Below are 19,035 nucleotides of genomic sequence, written 5' to 3' on the forward strand. Positions count from 1 at the left end.
CAAATCCCAGCGGAAGGATCTGACAACCAGTACCCATGCAATCCAAAGTTAACGTTGCGCCATGTTAACCATCTTTGCTTCACAAAGGCGTAAGCCCTCCTTTCATCGGTGTGTTGTCTTTGTTTAGGCAAGAATCGCCAGTTGCTTTGCTGGTATCACATCATTTCACTAAAAGCAAGAATAAACAACATAGCAGACGATTCTTTAACCAAAAGCAAAGCTAGCCTACAAAACTAGAGGCTAATCCCGACGATCATCTGAACTCCGGTATACAAAGTCTAGTACCGAACATTGAAAGAAAACCACATGCAGCACCATTATTTGTTGCAATTAACTGTGACACAATAATTCAACGTCAGGCAAAATTTAAAGGCAACACCAGTAAAGACAATGCAGCGCTTCAGATGGCACGCAACCTTTCACTTCCCTCCTCCCAGGGTCGGGAACTGAGATTGATCTTCGATGGATGGTGCAGCAGCTTGTCCACGCTGGTATCCCCCTCCAAATCCACCTCTGAAACCACCACGGTCTCCACGGCCCTCACCACGGCCCCTTCCACGACCACGGCCGCCATAGTACCGTTCTCCCTCAGCAGGTTTGAGGAACTCGTTGATGCTCAACGACTGAAGAAAATAATTACCATATTAGCATCCTTCATTTCTTCCCCAGGGGATAAAGTAGCAGTCTTATTTTCACTTCAAATAGAAAAAATGGTACCACACCATAACCATCAAAACCACAATGGACTTGCTACACAAATTGTGGGTTGTTTGACTAACACCGCCTCTAGCATTTATCACAAAAAAACTGAAGTTCAACAAATTGGGATTCAAAATTCTAATTCCACTTATATCAGAAGCTATCAATTAACACACCCTAATTCAAAACTGAAGGGTTGATTCAGATCCAACATTACAGCCCAAGAGGATAGTTACAAACTCACCCTATCTGGTACATAATTTGCTAGTAATTAACACAAGAACAGAAGTAGTATAAATTAAAAGGAATCCTCAAAACATACTGTAACCAAGTGGGATTATAGAAAACACAGAAAGCTCAACAATTCAAATGAACAATATCAAATACACCAGTTCAACAGGAAAATCTCAAGTGACAGCACCAAATGTAAGAACTAGTTCAGACACCAACAAACTGCTCTCGGGATTGCCGCATGCTACATAGTAAGAATATAGATAGGTTATTACCTTCTTGGCGCGCTCCTCACGCTCAGCACTTTCCTTCTTCTTATCCTTGTCAGCGCCCTAAGGAGACATAGGCATAATCAGTAGATTATTCCAACTTCACCGAAGTGTAAGGATTAAAATTGCATGCACTGGCAAACATACCAATTTAATGAAAATCTCATCATTTGCTTTCTTTGTAGACAGTGGCTGCAGAGACTGCAGGTCCTTGTCAACTTCAACCTTCCTTTCTTCAGTCTTCAGTGCAAGTAGTGCTTTCCGCTTTTCCTCCCTAATTTTTTCGTACTCCTCTAGGGTCATCTCCTGTAGAAATTGGAATATTAGTACGCAAAGAGATTAGTGCGATGGAACCAGACAAGTATGAAAAGGAACTAGATGACATATCATTAAGAAGAATAGCCACCCTGAATTGAGCTGAATGGGAATCGTTCCAGGCTGTGTGAGGTGCACTCACAATGCCCACAGGTTGAGAAGCTCAGTCCATTGCATTAAATATCAAATGCAATAGGAAAGGAGATGAAAAATTTACTAGGATTTGACATAAAAAGAGTTGGTGACTTTGGTAAACAAAACCAGCAAGTGAACTAAGACAATACTCCAGGCCTGTCAGGAGTAGAAAAATATAATAATAGGAGAGTGGTGCAAAATAGAGGCTCCCAGGTGCCAGGACACGCAAAACATCCCTACAAGCTACAAGCGATGGATAAGCTTGCAAAGGATGAGGAGAAAATGAGGTCTGAAAAATATTAATTTTCCTGTGAAACTCCACTGGAACACTTTTTCTGTAGGTTCCCAGAGGAATCCTTTGAACCATCAAGTGAACTATACTCCTGACTAGAGAAAATCCTTTGTTTTTATGCAGGTTATGAAAAAATCATTCAAGTGGGCAGGCCCTTCGTTACACAAAGGATGAAGGGGCTAGTATCATCCCCAACAGTATAGCTAAGTATAATATACAAGGGGCAACTTGTAGCAGTAATATAAGCTATCATAACAACAGATAACAAGACAATAATGAACAAGGGGCCAGAGGGTAAGGCACTATCTACTATAGGAAAAAACATTTGACTTCTGCAAACCTAAAAAACAGGGTAATCTCCACAAAGTTGGATTGGAGTGTAGCCTTTACCTTATCCTCTTCATTCTCTTCCTCCTCCTTTGCAGCAACATCCTTGTTATCCTTGTTCTCCTCTGTTGTTGGAGCATCATCCTGCTCAGCTTGCTTCTCAGCGATGGGAGCATTGTCCTCAATTTTAAGAGCTTCATCAGTTTCCCTGCTTACACAAAACAGCCTCTACTGTTATGTCTGCATTCAGCCATTTACCAATTGAGATAGTAATGAAAAACAAGAGTAGATGAAGCTTCCTTACTGCGCAAGGCCTTCATCAGTGGAAGATCCCCAGTTCCCACGCCCTGCACCATCACGTTTCATCCCGTAGCCACGACCAGTCCCGCTGTGGCGCTCATAATTCCTCCTGGGTGGCCTCTCAGAATCATCACCGAACTCGCTGTTCCGGTAACCACCACGTCTACCTCCGCCTCCACCTCCACGGTACGGTGGTCGAGGGCCCCTCTCACTGTCACCGTAACCTCCTGCAGCTACAGCACCATCTCCAGAGCCTGCCCCGCCACCATAACCTCCCTGGTAGCCATTCGTGTTCTCACTGCCATAGTCACGGTTCTGGCCATATCGCCCGCCTCTGCCGCGGCCAGGTTCGCCACGGCCAAATCCTCCGCGTGATGGCGCACCACCACTTCGTGCATCCCTCACTGAAACATGTCAAGTTAAAGGGCTTCAGTGAAAATGAGGAAACGGAGCAAGAAAGTAATCAAAGGTTCGAACAGTATCTTCGAAGGAAGGTATAAATTCGACTTCTCAGCCGATGGAAAGCACAGGACATCACAGCAAATGGCATCAAAAATATTTACAACCGACATGATATACTAAACGAAGGAATATAATACCGCCTCGAAATGAAATGCTAAGGAGTAAACATGCCCAAACTAATCAAAGAACTTATTTTGAACAAATCGATCCACGTCAGAAGGTGGAAAAAAGGCCAAACGTCCCGAGCTCAGATCTAGCGCTCTGGCGGCCACAACTCACCAGCCTGTGCCGGGGGAGCAGGTTTGGTCGGCAGCTTGGCGGCCGGCCCAGTCTGGGGCCCCTTTCCAGCAGGCGCTGCGGCCGGCTTCTTGGCCTCGGCCTTCTGCGCAGCCGCGGCCGCAGCCGCCGCAGCGAGCAGCTGCGAGGGGTCGTCGTTGTCGTCGGCGCCGAGGATGTCGAACTGGTTCATGGCCGCCATGGGAGCGACGCGGGGGGCAGGGAGCTGCGGCGGATCGACTTGCTATTCGACGAGCAGATGAGAGGCGCGAGCTAGCAGCTTCGTCGGATGGGTGCCATTAGAAGAGCGAGGGGAGGTGGGAGGGGTTTTGGATGCGGCGGCGGCGGCGGCGGCGGCTAGGGGTTGGAGACGACGGGAGGGGAGGGGAGTGTGTGAGACGGAGAAACCCTAGCCGCACTCCTGCGCGAGCTCATATCCTTTGTGTCGGAGGTTTTTTACCATTTCCGCTCGGAGTCGTCTAATTACAGTAATACCCTCGGTGGGTATGGCTAGGGGCAGCACGTGCGTAGCTGGACCAGACGGGTAGTTTGGGGATTCTGCAGCACATTAGTGCTCGGGAAGCGTGAAGGGCTAGTGGGTTGAGAATCCGGGCATCTGGACCCATGGGTTGCCATCGGACGACTGAGATTTTGCGTTCGACTAAAATAGGTTATTTGGACTAAATTGCACATTTCGGGTCTCTACAAACAATAATCCTAGACTTACGGACTCTTTTGGTTAGAAAAATTCCTACGGACTGACGTGAAGTAAACTGGTTGGTTCAGCTTTGATTTCTCCCCTAAAAATCGGAAACCTCCCTCCACACTGATGTGCATGATGCGAGTCCGTAGATGATTTCCGTAAATGATTTTTGTAGATGTAGCATTACTGCTCTACAAATGTTGTACTCTTTTTTACAAAAATGGGGGAGCTCCCTCTCTCCATCAAGATGATGCATACCACTTAATACCTAGAAACCCGACAATAGATGAAGTAACATGACGTTTACAGCTGTCCTAAAACAGAAACAAGCGCCCCACCAACTAAAAACTCAGGGCATCCCTCAGTCACCCTACGGCGAAAACAGGAGCACACAACCGGCTTAGCGGACCCTTGACGAGCACCTTTTCCCTCGCTTCAGAAGTCGTCACCACCATCGCAAGAAGCTATGCACACAATAACATTCCAACGAGGCGCCATCGAGAATCCAGCTGAGGTAGATGGCCACAGTTTCTTACCGCTAGACACACTAGTGCGGAACTCGAGGTAGCGCGTCGCTTGGGGTAGTGTAGTCCTCGTAGCTCATCTAGGACTCCTTCATTGTCCTTGCGTCTTTGTCTCCGGCGAGCTCTCCTCTCCATCTCTGGCCACTCCTCTGCCTCGAACACACACATGGTGTTTGTGCCGACTCACACACATACAGGGTGGGATGGCTCCCATGAGGTGTTGATGCATGTAAAATGCATACAGAAACTTTGCACTTTATTGCAACATATTACCACATATTTGCATCATATAATGTATTCTCATGTTTTATTATGTTTTAGGGGATTTTCTAAACAATCACCTCTCCTCCGGTTTTAATTCTGTTTGGCAAAAAAAGCCACTTTTTAGTGTTTTTGACATTACATGAGCTACGTGACTTCAAAAAGGGCAAGGTCAGGGGCCACGCTTCGGAATTTTCGAGACGAACAATATGAACTGAAGAGAGACATTGGGAGACCAACATGCTGGGAAAGAGGCCTGGAGGTGTGCCCTCCCCTTCTAGGCGCGTGATACGTCTCCAACGTATCTATAATTTCTGATGTTCCATGCTTGTTTTATGACAATACCTACATGTTTTGCTCACATTTTATAATGTTTTTATGCGTTTTCCGGAACTAACCTATTAACAAGATGCCGAAGTGCCGGTTCACGTTTTCTCGTTGTTTTTTGTTCCGAAATCGTTGTTCGGGCAATATTCTCGGAATTCGATGAAACAAAGACCCAATATCTTATTTTTCCCGGAAGATTCCAGAACACCGAAGGAGAGTCGGAGGCGGGCAGCAGGGGGCCCACACCATAAGGCGGCGCGGGCCCAGGCATGGCCACACCAGCCTATGGTGAGAGGGCCCCAGGCGCCTCCTTGCGCCGCCTCTTCGCCTATAAGACCCCTTGCGACCTAAAACCTCGATATAGATGGACGAAACTCCAGAAAGACTCCAGGGGCGCCGCCGCCATCGCGAAACTCCAATTCGGGGGACAGAATCTCTGTTCCGGCACGCCGCCGGGACGGGAAAGTGCCCTCGGAAGCCATCTCCATCGACGCCACCGCCTCCATCATGCTCCGTGAGTAGTTCCCCCATGGACTACGGGTTCTAGCAGTAGCTAGTTGGTACTCTCTATCCCCTATATTTGTGGGTTATCAAGACTATTTTCTGGCGTCGTTGCCGGGGAGGCATAGCTCTACTCATAAGTTCACCTGGGGAGTACACTCTACCTCTCTCTCTGTTTTTATTTTATTTTATTTTGTTTTGCTTAGTTTACTTTTGTCTAGTTTATTTGTGCTTAGTTTATTTCTGTCTAGTATTATTTTGCTTAGTTTACTTTTGTCTTGTTTTTTTGTCTTGTTTTATTTTGCTTATATACCTAAAAATCCATAAAAATTTGAAAACCAAAAAATTAAAAAACTGCTGTTATGGGAGAACCCACAACCTATTTGGAGCTCATAGAATTATATAATCATTATAGAGAATCAAGAACGGGTAAAGTCATGAGTGCTGTGATAGAAAAATTGAAAACAATTGCTAAAATCTTGCTTAAACGCCATGATATAAATTGTTGCTCTCAACATGATACTAAACATCTTAAATTCCAATGTCGCTTTAGTGAAGAAGCTTTAATTAAGAACTATAATTGGAATAGCTATATTCATTTTGGGTTCGAAGAAGTAGAACAATTTGTCTTATTTATGGGAGCTTCTGAGATCGAATCCTTCATGGCTAAAAATTATGAAACTTGTGTTGTTTGTAAGGATCTTAAAGATTATGTCTCTTCTATCCTTAATTTTTGCATAGAAAGTTACAGTGATAATCCTTATATCATTGATTATAAAGAGAGACTCATTAATGCACAAGAATGCACTCATAATTTGCAGGAACATGTGGAAGAAGAAATTGATGAACCTGAAAGCTCATTGGATGAAAAAGAGGAGGAAATTGATGAACTCGAAAGCTCATTGGATGAAAAAGAAGAGGAGAGTGATGAACAAAAGGAGGAAGAATGGATTAGCTACCCATGCCAACGTTCTAATGAGAGTAACTCTTTATCTCTTACACTATTTGATTGTCCTCCATGCTTACCAAAGGAGGATGAATGTTATGTTCCTGTGGATTCTCTTGAAATATTCCCTATGAGTAAAACTTGTGATAGTAATTATGCTACTGTTATTTATGATAATCCATGCTATTTTGATAAATTTTATGATAATGTTTTGTTTGTGCCTGATATCGAAATGCATGGTACTAAAGAATTTTGCGTAGCAAATGTTTATGATAAAGCTCTAGATGATGGTCCTATGTTACTTGATAATATTAATTGTACTACTAATGAAAATGGGATTGGAGAAGTCTTGACTTTATGTAGGAGTCCCATATCTCTTGAGATTGATCAATCATCTTGTTATATTATTGATAAAAGTGGGTTTGAAAGTTTTAATCCTATTATTTTTGAGCTTGATAAAAATTATGTGTTTATGGATCATGAAAAGCATGCTTTATGTGATAGTTATATTGTTGAGTTTGTTCATGAAGCTACTGAAAATTATTATGAGAGAGGAAAATATGGATGTAGAAACTTTCATGGTACTAAAACACCTCTCTATATGCTGAAAAATTTGAAGATACTCTTGTTTTATCTTCCTATGCTTGTCACTTTGTTCTTCATGAATTTATTTGTGTACAAGATTCCTATGCATAGGAAGTGGGTTAGACTTAAATGTGTTTTGAACTTGCTTTTTGATGCTCCTTTTGCTTCATTTTCTATTTTCCATGTGAGCATCATTAAAATTGCTGAGCCCATCTTAATGGCTATAAAGAAAGAACTTCTTGGGAGATAACCCATGTCTTTATTTTGCTACTTTTTTGTTGTGTCTTGGAAGTTGTTACTACTGTAGCAACCTCTCCTTATCTTTATTTTATTGCATTGTTGTGTGATGTCTACGGGTGCTTCTATTCTTGTAGACAGTGTTGGGCCTCCAAGAGCAGAGGTTTGTAGAACAGCAGCAAGTTTCCCTTAAGTGGATCACCCAAGGTTTATCAAACTCAGGGAGGAAGAGGTCAAAGATATCCCTCTCAAGCAACCCTGCAACCACAAAGCAAGAAGTCTCTTGTGTCCCCAACACACCTAATACACTTGTCAGATGTATAGGTGCACTAGTTCGGCGAAGAGATAGTGAGATGCAAGTAATATGGATGAGTATGAGTGGTAATAGCAATCTGAATAAAATATGGCAGCGAGTAAACATGCAACAAAACAGTAAACAAACGGAGATTCGATGCTTGGAAGCAAGGCCTAGGGATCCCGCTTTCACTAGTGGACACTCTCAACAATGATCACATAATAGAACTACTCTACACTCTTTTGTTGGATGATGAACACCACTAATTGTGTAGGATTACACGAACCCTCAATGCCGGAGTTAACAAGCTCCACAATATTCAATGTTCATATTTAAATAACCTTAGAGTGCAAGATAGATCAACACAATTACACCGAGAACTAACATAGCATGCACACTTGTCACCATCACACTATGAAGGAGGCATAGATCACATCAATACAATCATAGCAATAGTTAACTTCATAATCTACAAGAGATTACAATCATAACCTACGCCAAGTACTACACGATGCACACACTTGTCACCATTACACCGTGCGGGAGGAATAGAGTACTTTAATAACATCACTAGAGTAGCACATAGATGATATTCAACTAGATCACATAAAGAGAGAGATGAACCACATAGCTACGGCGGAGCCCTCGATCCCGGGGGTGAATTACTCCCTCCTCATCATGGAGACAGCGATGGCGGTGAAGATGGCGGTGGAGACGGTGGTGGAGATGACTCCGGGGGCAATTCCCCGTCCCGGCGGCGTGCCGGAACAGAGACTTCTGTCCCCCGAATTGGAGTTTCGCGATGGCGGTGGCTCTGGATGGTTTTCTCTGGTTTCGTCAATCGGTGTCGAGGAATTAGGTCAGGGACGACTAAATAGGCGAAGAGGCGGAGTCGGAGGGGCCACGGGGGACCCACACACTAGGAGGGCGCGGCCAAGGCCTGGGTCGCGCCACCCTGTCGTCTAGGGCCCCCAGGGCTCCCCTCTGGCGGCTCTCAGGTGTTCTGGAAGCTTCGTCCAATTCTAAGAATCTGGGCGTTGATTTCGTCCAATTCCGAGAATATTTCCTTACTAGGATTTCTGAAACCAAAAACAACAGAAAACAGGAACTGGCACTTCGGCATCTCGTCAATAGGTTAGTGCCGGAAAATGCATAAATATGACATAAAGTATGCATAAAACATGCAGATATCATCAATAATGTGGCATGGAACATAAGAAATTATCGATACGTCGGAGACGTATCATTTCGCCAAGTAAAGTTTCTAATAGAAGGTTGATACTAGATTTAGATTTCTGCGCAGAAACAGATTTCTATCTGTCACGAATTTGAGGAGGGTTCTCTGTAGGTAACTCAGAAAAATTTGCCAATTTTCGTGTATGTTCCTCAGATATGTACGCAACTTTCATTAGTTTTGAGTTTTTGATTTGAGCAACGGAAGTACCTCTTAAAAATTCGTATTTACTGGTTGTTCGGTTTTGGCAGATTCTGTCTCTGTTTTTGCATTGTCTCTTGTGGACTTTAAGCAAGACTTTCTAGACGTGGAGAGCTGTAGCTAATGTTTTATTGAGTTCTTGCAATGTGTCACTACAGGACTAAGGTGAATTAAAGTTTTTTTAGTACTAACCCCTCTAATGAAGTTTATGAGAAGTTTGGTGTGAAGGAAGTTTTCAAGGGTCAAGAGAGGAGGATGATATATGATCAAGAAGATTGAAAAGTCTAAGCTTGGGGATGCCCCCGTGGTTCATCCCTGCATATTTCAAGAAGACTCAAGCGTCTAAGCTTGGGGATGCCCAAGGCATCCCCTTCTTCATCAACAACTTATCAGGTCACTTCTATTGAAACTATATTTTTATTCGGTCACATCTTATGTGCTTTACTTGGAGCGTATGTGTGCTTTTATTTTTGTTTTTATTTGAATAAGATCGGATCCTAGCAATCCTTGTGTGGGAGAGAGACACGCTCCGCTTTTTCATATGAACACTGGTGTTCTTCATTTTACTTTTAATGTTCATGACAAAAGTTGGAAGCTATTGCACTTATTGTTATTTGGTTGGAAACAGAAAATGCCTCATACTGTCTTGGATAATTTGATACTTGGCAATTGTTTGAGCTCTCAAGTAGATCATGATTAAGTTCTTGCATCATGTAGTTTAAACCTATTAGTGGAGAACTACCGTAGAGCTTGTTGAAATTGGTTTGCATGATTGGTCTCTCTAAGGTCTAGATATTTTCTGGTAAAAGTGTTTGAGCAACAAGGAAGACAGCGTAGAGTCTTATAATGCTTGCAATATGTTCTTATGTGAGTTTTGTTGTACCGGTTCATACTTGTGTTTGCTTCAAACAACCTTTCTAGCCAAAGCCTTGTACAGAGAGGGAATGCTTCTCGTGCATCCAAAACCTTGAGCCAAAACCTATGCCATTTGTGTCCACCATACCTACCTACTATGTGGTATTTTCTGCCATTCCAAGTAAATACTTCATGTGCTACCTTTAAACAATTCAAAAGTTATTATCTCTTATTTGTGTCAATGTTTTATAGCTCATGAGGAAGTATGTGGTGTTTTATCTTTCAATCTTGTTGGGCAGCTTTCACCAATATACTAGTGGCTTCATCCGCTTATCCAATAATTTTGCAAAAAGAGCAGGCAGCGAGGTTCCCAACCCCAATTAATTAACTTTCATTAATAATTCTCTTCATATGTTTTGCCCTGATTCATCAGTAAGCAACTTAATTTTGCAAATAGAAACTCCTTCATGGTATGTGAATGTTGGAAGGCACCCGAGGATTCGGTTAGCCATGGCTTGTGAAAGCAAAAGGTTGGGAGGAGTATCAACCATAAATAAAACTAAAGTACATGTGTAAACAAAAGAGAAGAGGGATGATCTACCTTGCTGGTAGAGATAACGTCCTTCATAGGAGCCGCTCTTTGAAAGTCTGTTTGATGAGGGGGTTAGAGTGCCCACTACCATCCGTTGACAACAACAAACACCTCTCAAAACTTTACTTTTATGCTCTCTATATGATTTCAAAACTTAAAAAGCTCTAGCAATTGATTTAATTCCTGCTTCCCTCTGCGAAGGGCCTTTCTTTTACTTTATGTTGAGTCAGTTTACCTACTTCCTTTCATCTTAGAAGCAAACACTTGTGTCAACTGTGCATTGATTCTTACATACTTGCTTATTGCACTTATTATTCTACGTCGTGTTGACAATTATCCATGAGATATGCATGTTGAAAGTTGAAAGCAACTGCTGAAACTTATATCTTCCTTTGTGTTGCTTCGATGCTTTTACTTTGAATCTATTGCTTTATGAGTTAACTCTTATGCAAGACTTTTGATGCTTGTCTTGAAAGTACTATTCATGAAAAGGTTTGCTATATGTTATCTATTTGTTAGCAACTATAGATCATTGCCTTGAGTCACTGCATTCATCTCATATGCTTTACAATAGTATGATCAAGGTTATGTAATTAGCATGTCACTACAGAAACTATTCTTTTTATCGTTTACCTACTCGAGGGCGAGTAGGAACTAAGCTTGGGGATGCTTGATACGTCTCCAACGTATCTATAATTTCTGATGTTCCATGCTTGTTTTATGACAATACCTACATGTTTTGCTCACACTTTATAATGTTTTTATGCATTTTTTGAAACTAACCTATTAACAAGATGTCGAAGTGCCAGTTCCTGTTTTCTGTTGTTTTTGGTTCCAGAAAGGCTGTTCGGGCAATATTCTCGGAATTCGACGAAACAAAGACCCAATATCTTATTTTTCCCGGAAGATTCCAGAACACCGAAGGAGAGTCGGAGGAGGGCAGCAGGGGGCCCACACCATAAGGCAGCGCGGGCCCAGGACTGGCCACGCCAGCCTATGGTGAGGGGGGCCCAGGCACCTCCTTGCGCCGCCTCTTCGCCTATAAGACCCCTCGCGACCTAAAACCTCGATATAGATGGACGAAACTCCAGAAAGACTCCAGGGGCGCCGCCGCCATCGCGAAACTCCAATTCGGGGGACAGAATCTCTGTTCCGGCACGCCGCCGGGACGGGGAAGTGCCCCCGGAAGCCATCTCCATCGACGCCACCGCCTCCACCATGCTCCGTGAGTAGTGATGTCTACGCACACTCCTTTTCCTGTAGACAGTGTTGGGCCTCCAAGAGCAGAGGTTTGTAGAACAGCAGCAAGTTTTCCCTTAAGTGGATCACCCAAGGTTTATCGAACTCAGGGAGGAAGAGGTCAAAGATATCCCTCTCATGCAACCCTGCAACCACAATACAAGAAGTCTCTTGTGTCCCCAACACACCTAATACACTTGTCAGATGTATAGATGCACTAGTTCGGCGAAGAGATAGTGAAATACAGGTGGTATGAATAAATATGAGCAGTAGTAACGGCACCAGAAGATAGCTTGCTGCTACAACTGGCGTGTGGTTGATGGTGGTAATATTGCAGGAAGTGCAGATGCAGTAGAACAGTAAACAAGCGATGATTGCAGTATTTGGGAACAAGGCCTAGGGATCATACTTTCACTAGTGGACACTCTCAACATTGATCACATAACAGAATAGATAAATGCTATACTCTACACTCTCTTGTTGGATGATGAACACCACTAATTGTGTAGGGCTACGAGAACCCTCAATGCCGGAGTTAACAAGCTCCACAATATTCGATATTCATATTTAAATAACCTTAGAGTGCATGATAGATCAACACAACTATACCAAGTACTAACATAGCATGCACACTGTCACCTTCATACTATGAACGAGGAATAGATCACATCAATACCATCATAGTAATAGTTAACTTCATAATCTACAAGAGATCATAATCATAAACTACGCCAAGTACTACATGATGCACACACTGTCACCATTACATCATGAAGGAGGAATAGAGTACTTTAATAACATCACTAGAGTAGCACATAGATTAATAGTGATACAAAGCACATTGTAATCATAAAGGGATATAAATAAGCACTTCACTATGCTATTCATAACGATGAATAAGTATTCTCGTGAAATATAGCCTAAGAGACCCACACGGTGCACACACTGTCACCTTTACACACGTGGGACAAGGAGTCTCCGGAGATCACATAAGTAAAATCCACTTGAATAGCATAACGACATCTAGATTACAAGCATCATCATATGGATCTCAATCATGTAAGGCAGCTCATGAGATCATTGTATTGAAGTACATAGGGAGAGAGATTAACCACATAGCTACCGGTACAGCCCTTAGCCTCGATGGAGAACTACTCCCTCCTCATGGGAGACAACAGCGGTGATGAAGATGGCGGTGGTGTCGATGGAGATGCCTTCCGGGGCACTTCCCCGTCCCGGCGGCGTGCCGGAACAGAGACTCCTGTCCCCCAGATCTTGGCTTCGCGATGGCGGCGGCTCTGGAAGGTTTCTCGTACCGTGGCTTTTCCGTATCGAAGATTTAGGCCAGGGACCTTTAAATAGGCGAAGAGGCGGAGTCGGAGGGCTAACGAGGCGGTGACACCATAGGGGGGCGCGCCCCCCTTGGGCCGCGCCGCCCTGGCATGTGGTGGCCCTGTGGCCCCCCTCTGGTTCCTCTCGGGTGTTCTGGAAGCTTCGTGGAATTTTAAGACTCTGGGCGTTGATTTCGTCCAATTCCGAGAATATTTCCTTACTAGGATTTCTGAAACAAAAAAACAGTAGAAAACAGGAACTAGCACTTCGGCATCTCGTCAATAGGTTAGTTCCGGAAAACGCATCAAAACGATGTAAAGTGTGAACAAAACATGTAGGTAATGTCATAAAACAAGCATGGAACATAAGAAATTATCGATACGTCGGAGACGTATCAAGTAGTTCCCCCATGGACTACGGGTTCTAGCAGTAGCTAGTTGGTACTCTCTATCCCCTATACTTGTGGGTTATCAGCGCGCCACATGTGCCCTTTCTCACCTCGAGCGTCCGTTTTGCCTCATCTTTTCGTCGAGGCTATGATGGCGGAGATCAAAAACACATAAACAAAGAGTCAGTAGGCCGCCGCCGGAGATCGAGGGGGGAAATGATGCCCGAATCGCCTCCGGTGGACTCCACCCCCTTCGGTGAAGGCATCGGCACCATCTTCATCATCTTCATCATCATATACAACAATGCCATCTTCATCTACCCATTGTAATCTCTTGGAAAACATGATGTGTGACGCAATATATCGTTTTCCCATGATGTATTGTACCTCTATGTCTTTGTTTGAATACTGACTTGTTCATGGAAATTTCAAGATACTTTGCAATGGTTGCATATAAGTATGTTCATGGCGATTGTAAGATAATTTGTGATGGTTGCATATAAGTATTTGTTATCTTCTATGATGATCGTTTGTTCTGATATATGAGTGCACACATATGTCAGGGAATGCATAAGGTTGTCACTGTTGCATGTTGATAGGGAGAGGGACAACGGGAGCTAACAGAAAGCTTGTTCTAATTCTTAGATGCATGTTTTATTAATCATGATTAATCAAACATTTTTTTATATTATGCGGACGTTTAAACTCACAGCGGCGGTTGGACTTTATGTCTTAATAATTCCATTGTTTTCTCTTAACTGGCCTTGGGGTCAATCACTAGGGGTGTATTTGCTCATATCCATGGTTGCACCTATATATGGCTCCTCTCTAGAAGAAACAATAAAACGACTATCTTTGTGCTTCACTAGTTATGTTAACCACACAAATAAAGTAGCAATTTGCTAGAACACTTACTCCCTTGAGTTACTCCACTCCACTTCAATTCATCCCATTTTACATTTTTGCACTTTACTTTTGTTGCATTAGTTTTACTTCTTGCATTTTAATTTCCGCACTTGTAGTTGATACGTCTCAAACATATCTATAATTTCTTATGTTCCATGCTACTTTATTGATGATACTCACATGTTTTATACATACTTTATGTCATATTTATGCATTTTCCGGCACTAACCTATTAACAAGATGCCGAAGAGCCAGTTGTTGTTTTCTGTTGTTTTTGGTTTCAGAAATCCTAGTAAGAAAATATTCTCGGAATTGGACGAAATCAACGCCCAGGATCTTATTTTTCCACGAAGCTTCCAGAAGTCCGGAGGAGATACGAAGTGGGGCGACGATGCGGCCACACAACAGGGCGGCGCGGCCCAGGCCCTGGCCGCGCCAGCTTGGCGTGTGGGGCCCTCGTGGCGCCCCCTGACCTACCCTTCCGCCTACTTAAGCCTACGTCGAGAATAGTTCCAGTACCGAGAGCCACGATACGGAAAACCTTCCAGAGACGCCGCCACCGCCAATCCCATCTCGGGGGATTCAGGAGATCGCCTCCGGCACCCTGCCGGAGAGGGGAATCATCTCCCGGAGGACTCTTCACCGCCATGGTCGCCTCCGGAGTGATGTGTGAGTAGTTCACCCCTGGACTATGGGTCCATAGCAGTAGCTAGATGGTCGTCTTCTCCTAATTGTGCTATCATTGTCGGATCTTGTGAGCTGCCTAACATGATCAAGATCATCTATTTGTAATGCTACATGTTGCGTTTGTTGGGATCCGATGAATATGGAATACTATGCTATGTTGATTATCAATCTATTATATATGTGTTGTTTATGATCTTGCATGCTCTCCGTTGCTAGTAGAGGCTCTGGCCAAGTTTTTGCTTGTAACTCCAAGAGGGAGTATTTATGCTCGATAGTGGGTTCATGCCTCCATTAAATCTGGGGCGTGATGAGAAAGTTCTAAGGTTGTGGATGTGCTTGTTGCCACTAGGGATAAAACATCAATGCTATGTCTAAGGATGTATTTGTTGATTACATTACGCACCATACTTAATGCAATTGTCCGTTGTTTGCAACTTAATACCGGAGGGGGTTCGGATGATAACCTCGAAGGTGGACTTTTTAGGCATAGATGCATGTCTGGATAGCGGTCTATGTACTTTGTCGTAATGCCCAATTGAATCTCACAATACTCATCATAACATGTATGTGCATGGTCATGCCCTCTTTATTTGTCAATTGCCCAACCGTAATTTGTTCACCCAACATGCTATTTATCTTATGGGAGAGACACCTCTAGTGAACCGTGGACCCCGGTCCATTCTTTTACATCGAATACAATCTATCGCAATACTCTCTCATCGTTCTCTCGCAAACATCATCATCCACACTATACATCTAATCCTTTGTTACAAGCAAGCCGGTGAGATTGACAACCTCACTCGTCACGTTGGGGCAAAGTAATTTGGTTGTGTTGTGCAGGTTCCACGTTGGCGCCGGAATCCCTGGTGTTGCGCCGCACTACACTCCGTCGCCATCAACCTTCAACGTGCTTCTTGGCTCCTACTGGTTCGATAAACCTTGGTTTCTTACTGAGGGAAACTTACTGTTGTACGCATCACACATTCCTCTTGGGGTTCCCAACGGTCGCGTGTTGAACGGAAAGACATACGTCAACTACGCGCAACAAGTAGATTTTCTGGCGCCGTTGCCGGGGAGGAAAGGTAAAAGGCACTCACACTCTGGTCCCAGGTAACTAAGTTATTTTCTGGTACCGTTGTAAGTGCTCGAAGCTTTTTCCTTTAGATCCTGCAATTGCATCTTTTTGTTTCTTGTTTATCACTAGTTTGGCATAATGGAAAGCAACATGGAACTTTTTAATCTTTTTCCTGAGTTAAGACATGGATGGTTTGATGCGAAAATTAAAAAACCCATGGAACATATTAGTATGAACACTTTGAACACCATTGTTGCTAGTAATATGGAAAATTCTAAGCTTGGGGAAGCTGGTTTTGATGAGCATGATATTTTTAGTCCCCCAAGCATTAAGGAGAAAATTTACTTTGATGATACTTTGCCTCCTATTTACGATGATTATAATGATAGTGGTCTTTTGGTGCCACCTACTATGGAGAGTAAATTTGAATATGATTACAATATGCCTCCTATATTTGATGATGAGAATAATAATGATAGCTACTTTGTTGAATTCGCTCCCACTATTACTAATAAAATTGACTATGCTTATGTTGGGAGTAGTAATAATTTTATGCATGAGACTCATGATAAGAATGTTTCATTTGATAGTTATATTGTTGAGTTTGCTCATGATGCTACTGAAAATCTTTATGAGAGAGGAAAATATGGTTGTAGAAGTTTTCATGTTACTAAAACACCTCTCTATATGCTAAAAATCTTGAAGTTGAGCTTGTCTAGTTTTCCTATGATTGTTGCATTATGCTTAAATGACTTGTTTATTTACAAGATTCCTTTTCATAGGAAGCATGTTAGACTTAAATGTGTTTTGAATTTGCTTCTTGATGCTCTCTTTTGCTTCAACTCTCATCTTTATGAGTGCATCATTTAATCTCTTTGAGCCCATCTTAATGGCTATAAAGAAAGCACTTCTTGGGAGATAACCCATGTTTTATTTTACTACAGCAATTTTGTTTTATATTTGAGTCTTGGAAGTTGTTACTACTGTAGCAACCCCTCCTTATCTTTATTTTATTGCATTGTTGTGCCAAGTAAAGTCTTTGATAGTAAGGTTCATACTAGATTTGGATTGCTGCGCGTAGAACAGCATTTCTTGCTGTCACGAATTTGAGCAAGTAGGCTCCGTAGGTAACTCAGAAAATTCTGCAAATTTACGTGAGTGATCCTCAGATATGTACGCAACTTTCATTCAATTTGAGCATTTTCATCTGAGCAAGTCTGGTGCCTCTTAAAAATTCGTCTTTACGTACTGTTCTGTTTTGACAAATTCTGCCTTTTATTTCGCATTGCCTGTTTTGCTATGCTTGATGGATTTCTTTATTCCATTAACTTTCAGTAGCTTTGTGCAATGTCCAGAAGTGTTAAGAATGATTATGTCACCTCTAAACATGTGAATTTTGATTATGCACTAACCCTCTAATGAGTTGTTTCGAGTTTGGTGTGGAGGAAGTTTTCAAGGATCAAGAGAGGAGGATGATACAATATAATCAAGGAGAGTGAAAGCTCTAAGCTTGGGGATGCCCCGGTGGTTCACCCCCGCATATTTCAAGAAGACTCAAGCATCTAAGCTTGGGGATGCCCAAGGCATCCCCTTCTTCATCGACAATATTATCAGGTTCCTCTAATGAAACTATATTTTTATTCCATCACATCTTATGCGCTTTACTTGGAGCGTTTGTATGTTTTTATTTTTATTTTGTTTGAATAAAGTTGGATCCTAGCATTCATTGTATGGGAGAGAGACACGCTCCGCTGTTGCATATGGACAAATATGTCCTTAGGCTTTACTCATAGTGTTCATGGTGAAGGTTGAAACTGCTTCGTTAAATTGTTATATGGTTGGAAACGGGAAATGCTACATGTGGTAAAATGGTATAATATGTTGAATAATGTGATACTTGGCAATTTTTGTGCTCATGTTTAAGCTCTTGCATCATATACTTTGCACCTATTAATGAAGAAATACATAGAGCTTGCTAAAATTTGGTTTGCATGATTGGTCTCTCTAAGGTCTAGATATTTTGTAGTAAGGGTCGAACAACAAGGAAGACGGTGTAGAGTCTTATAATGCTTACAATATGTCTTTTATGTGAGTTTTGTCTGTACCGGTTCATACTTGTGTTTGTTTCAAATAACCTTGCTAGCCTAAGCCTTGTATTGAGAGGGAATACTTCTCATGCATCCAAAATCCTTGAGCCAAACACTATGCCATTTGTGTCCACCATACCTACCTACTACAATGTATTTCTCTGCCATTCCAAAGTAAATTGCTTGAGTGCTATCTTTAAATTTCCATTCTTCGCCTTTGCAATATATAGCTCATTGGACAAATAGCCTAAAAACTATTGTGGTATTGAATATGTACTTATGCATCTTATCTCTTATAAGTTGCTTGTTGAGCGATAACCATGTTCCTGGGGACGCCATCAACACTTTGTTGAATATCATGTGAGTTGCTATGCATGTTCGTCTTGTCTGAAGTAAGGGCGATTTACCATGAGTTGAATGGTTTGAGTATGCATATTGTTAGAGAAGAGCATTGGGCCGCTAACTAAAGCCATGATCCATGGTGGAAGTTTCAGTTTTGGACAACAATCCTCAATCTCTTTTGAGAATATTATTTGTTGCTAAATGCTTATGCATTAAAGAGGAGTCCATTATCTGCTGTTTATGTTGTCCCGGTATGGATGTCTAAGTTGAGAATAATCAAAAGCGAGAAATCCAATGCGAGCTTTCTCCTTAGACCTTTGTACAGGCGGCATAGAGGTACCCCTTTGCGACACTTGGTTAAAACATATGTATTGCGATGATAATCCAGGTAATCCGAGCTAATTAGGACAAG

General features: G+C 42.5%; 1 protein-coding gene across 1 annotated transcript; it reads right to left on the minus strand.

Moving 5' to 3' along the window:
• Nucleotides 1-145: 145 nt before the first annotated feature.
• LOC124661633 (RGG repeats nuclear RNA binding protein A-like) lies at nt 146-3,508 on the minus strand. The gene is made up of 6 exons (XM_047199507.1): nt 3,310-3,508; nt 2,573-2,972; nt 2,332-2,476; nt 1,347-1,505; nt 1,206-1,262; nt 146-623 (listed from the first exon to the last, which is right to left on the minus strand). The coding sequence occupies exons 1-6, from the start codon at nt 3,506-3,508 to the stop codon at nt 420-422; spliced, it is 1,164 nt and encodes a 387-aa protein (XP_047055463.1). The 3' UTR covers nt 146-419.
• Between the last annotated feature and the right edge of the window lie 15,527 nt (nt 3,509-19,035).

Source organism: Lolium rigidum, chromosome 6 (assembly GCF_022539505.1).
Source record: "Lolium rigidum isolate FL_2022 chromosome 6, APGP_CSIRO_Lrig_0.1, whole genome shotgun sequence".
Classification (NCBI taxonomy): domain Eukaryota; kingdom Viridiplantae; phylum Streptophyta; class Magnoliopsida; order Poales; family Poaceae; genus Lolium; species Lolium rigidum.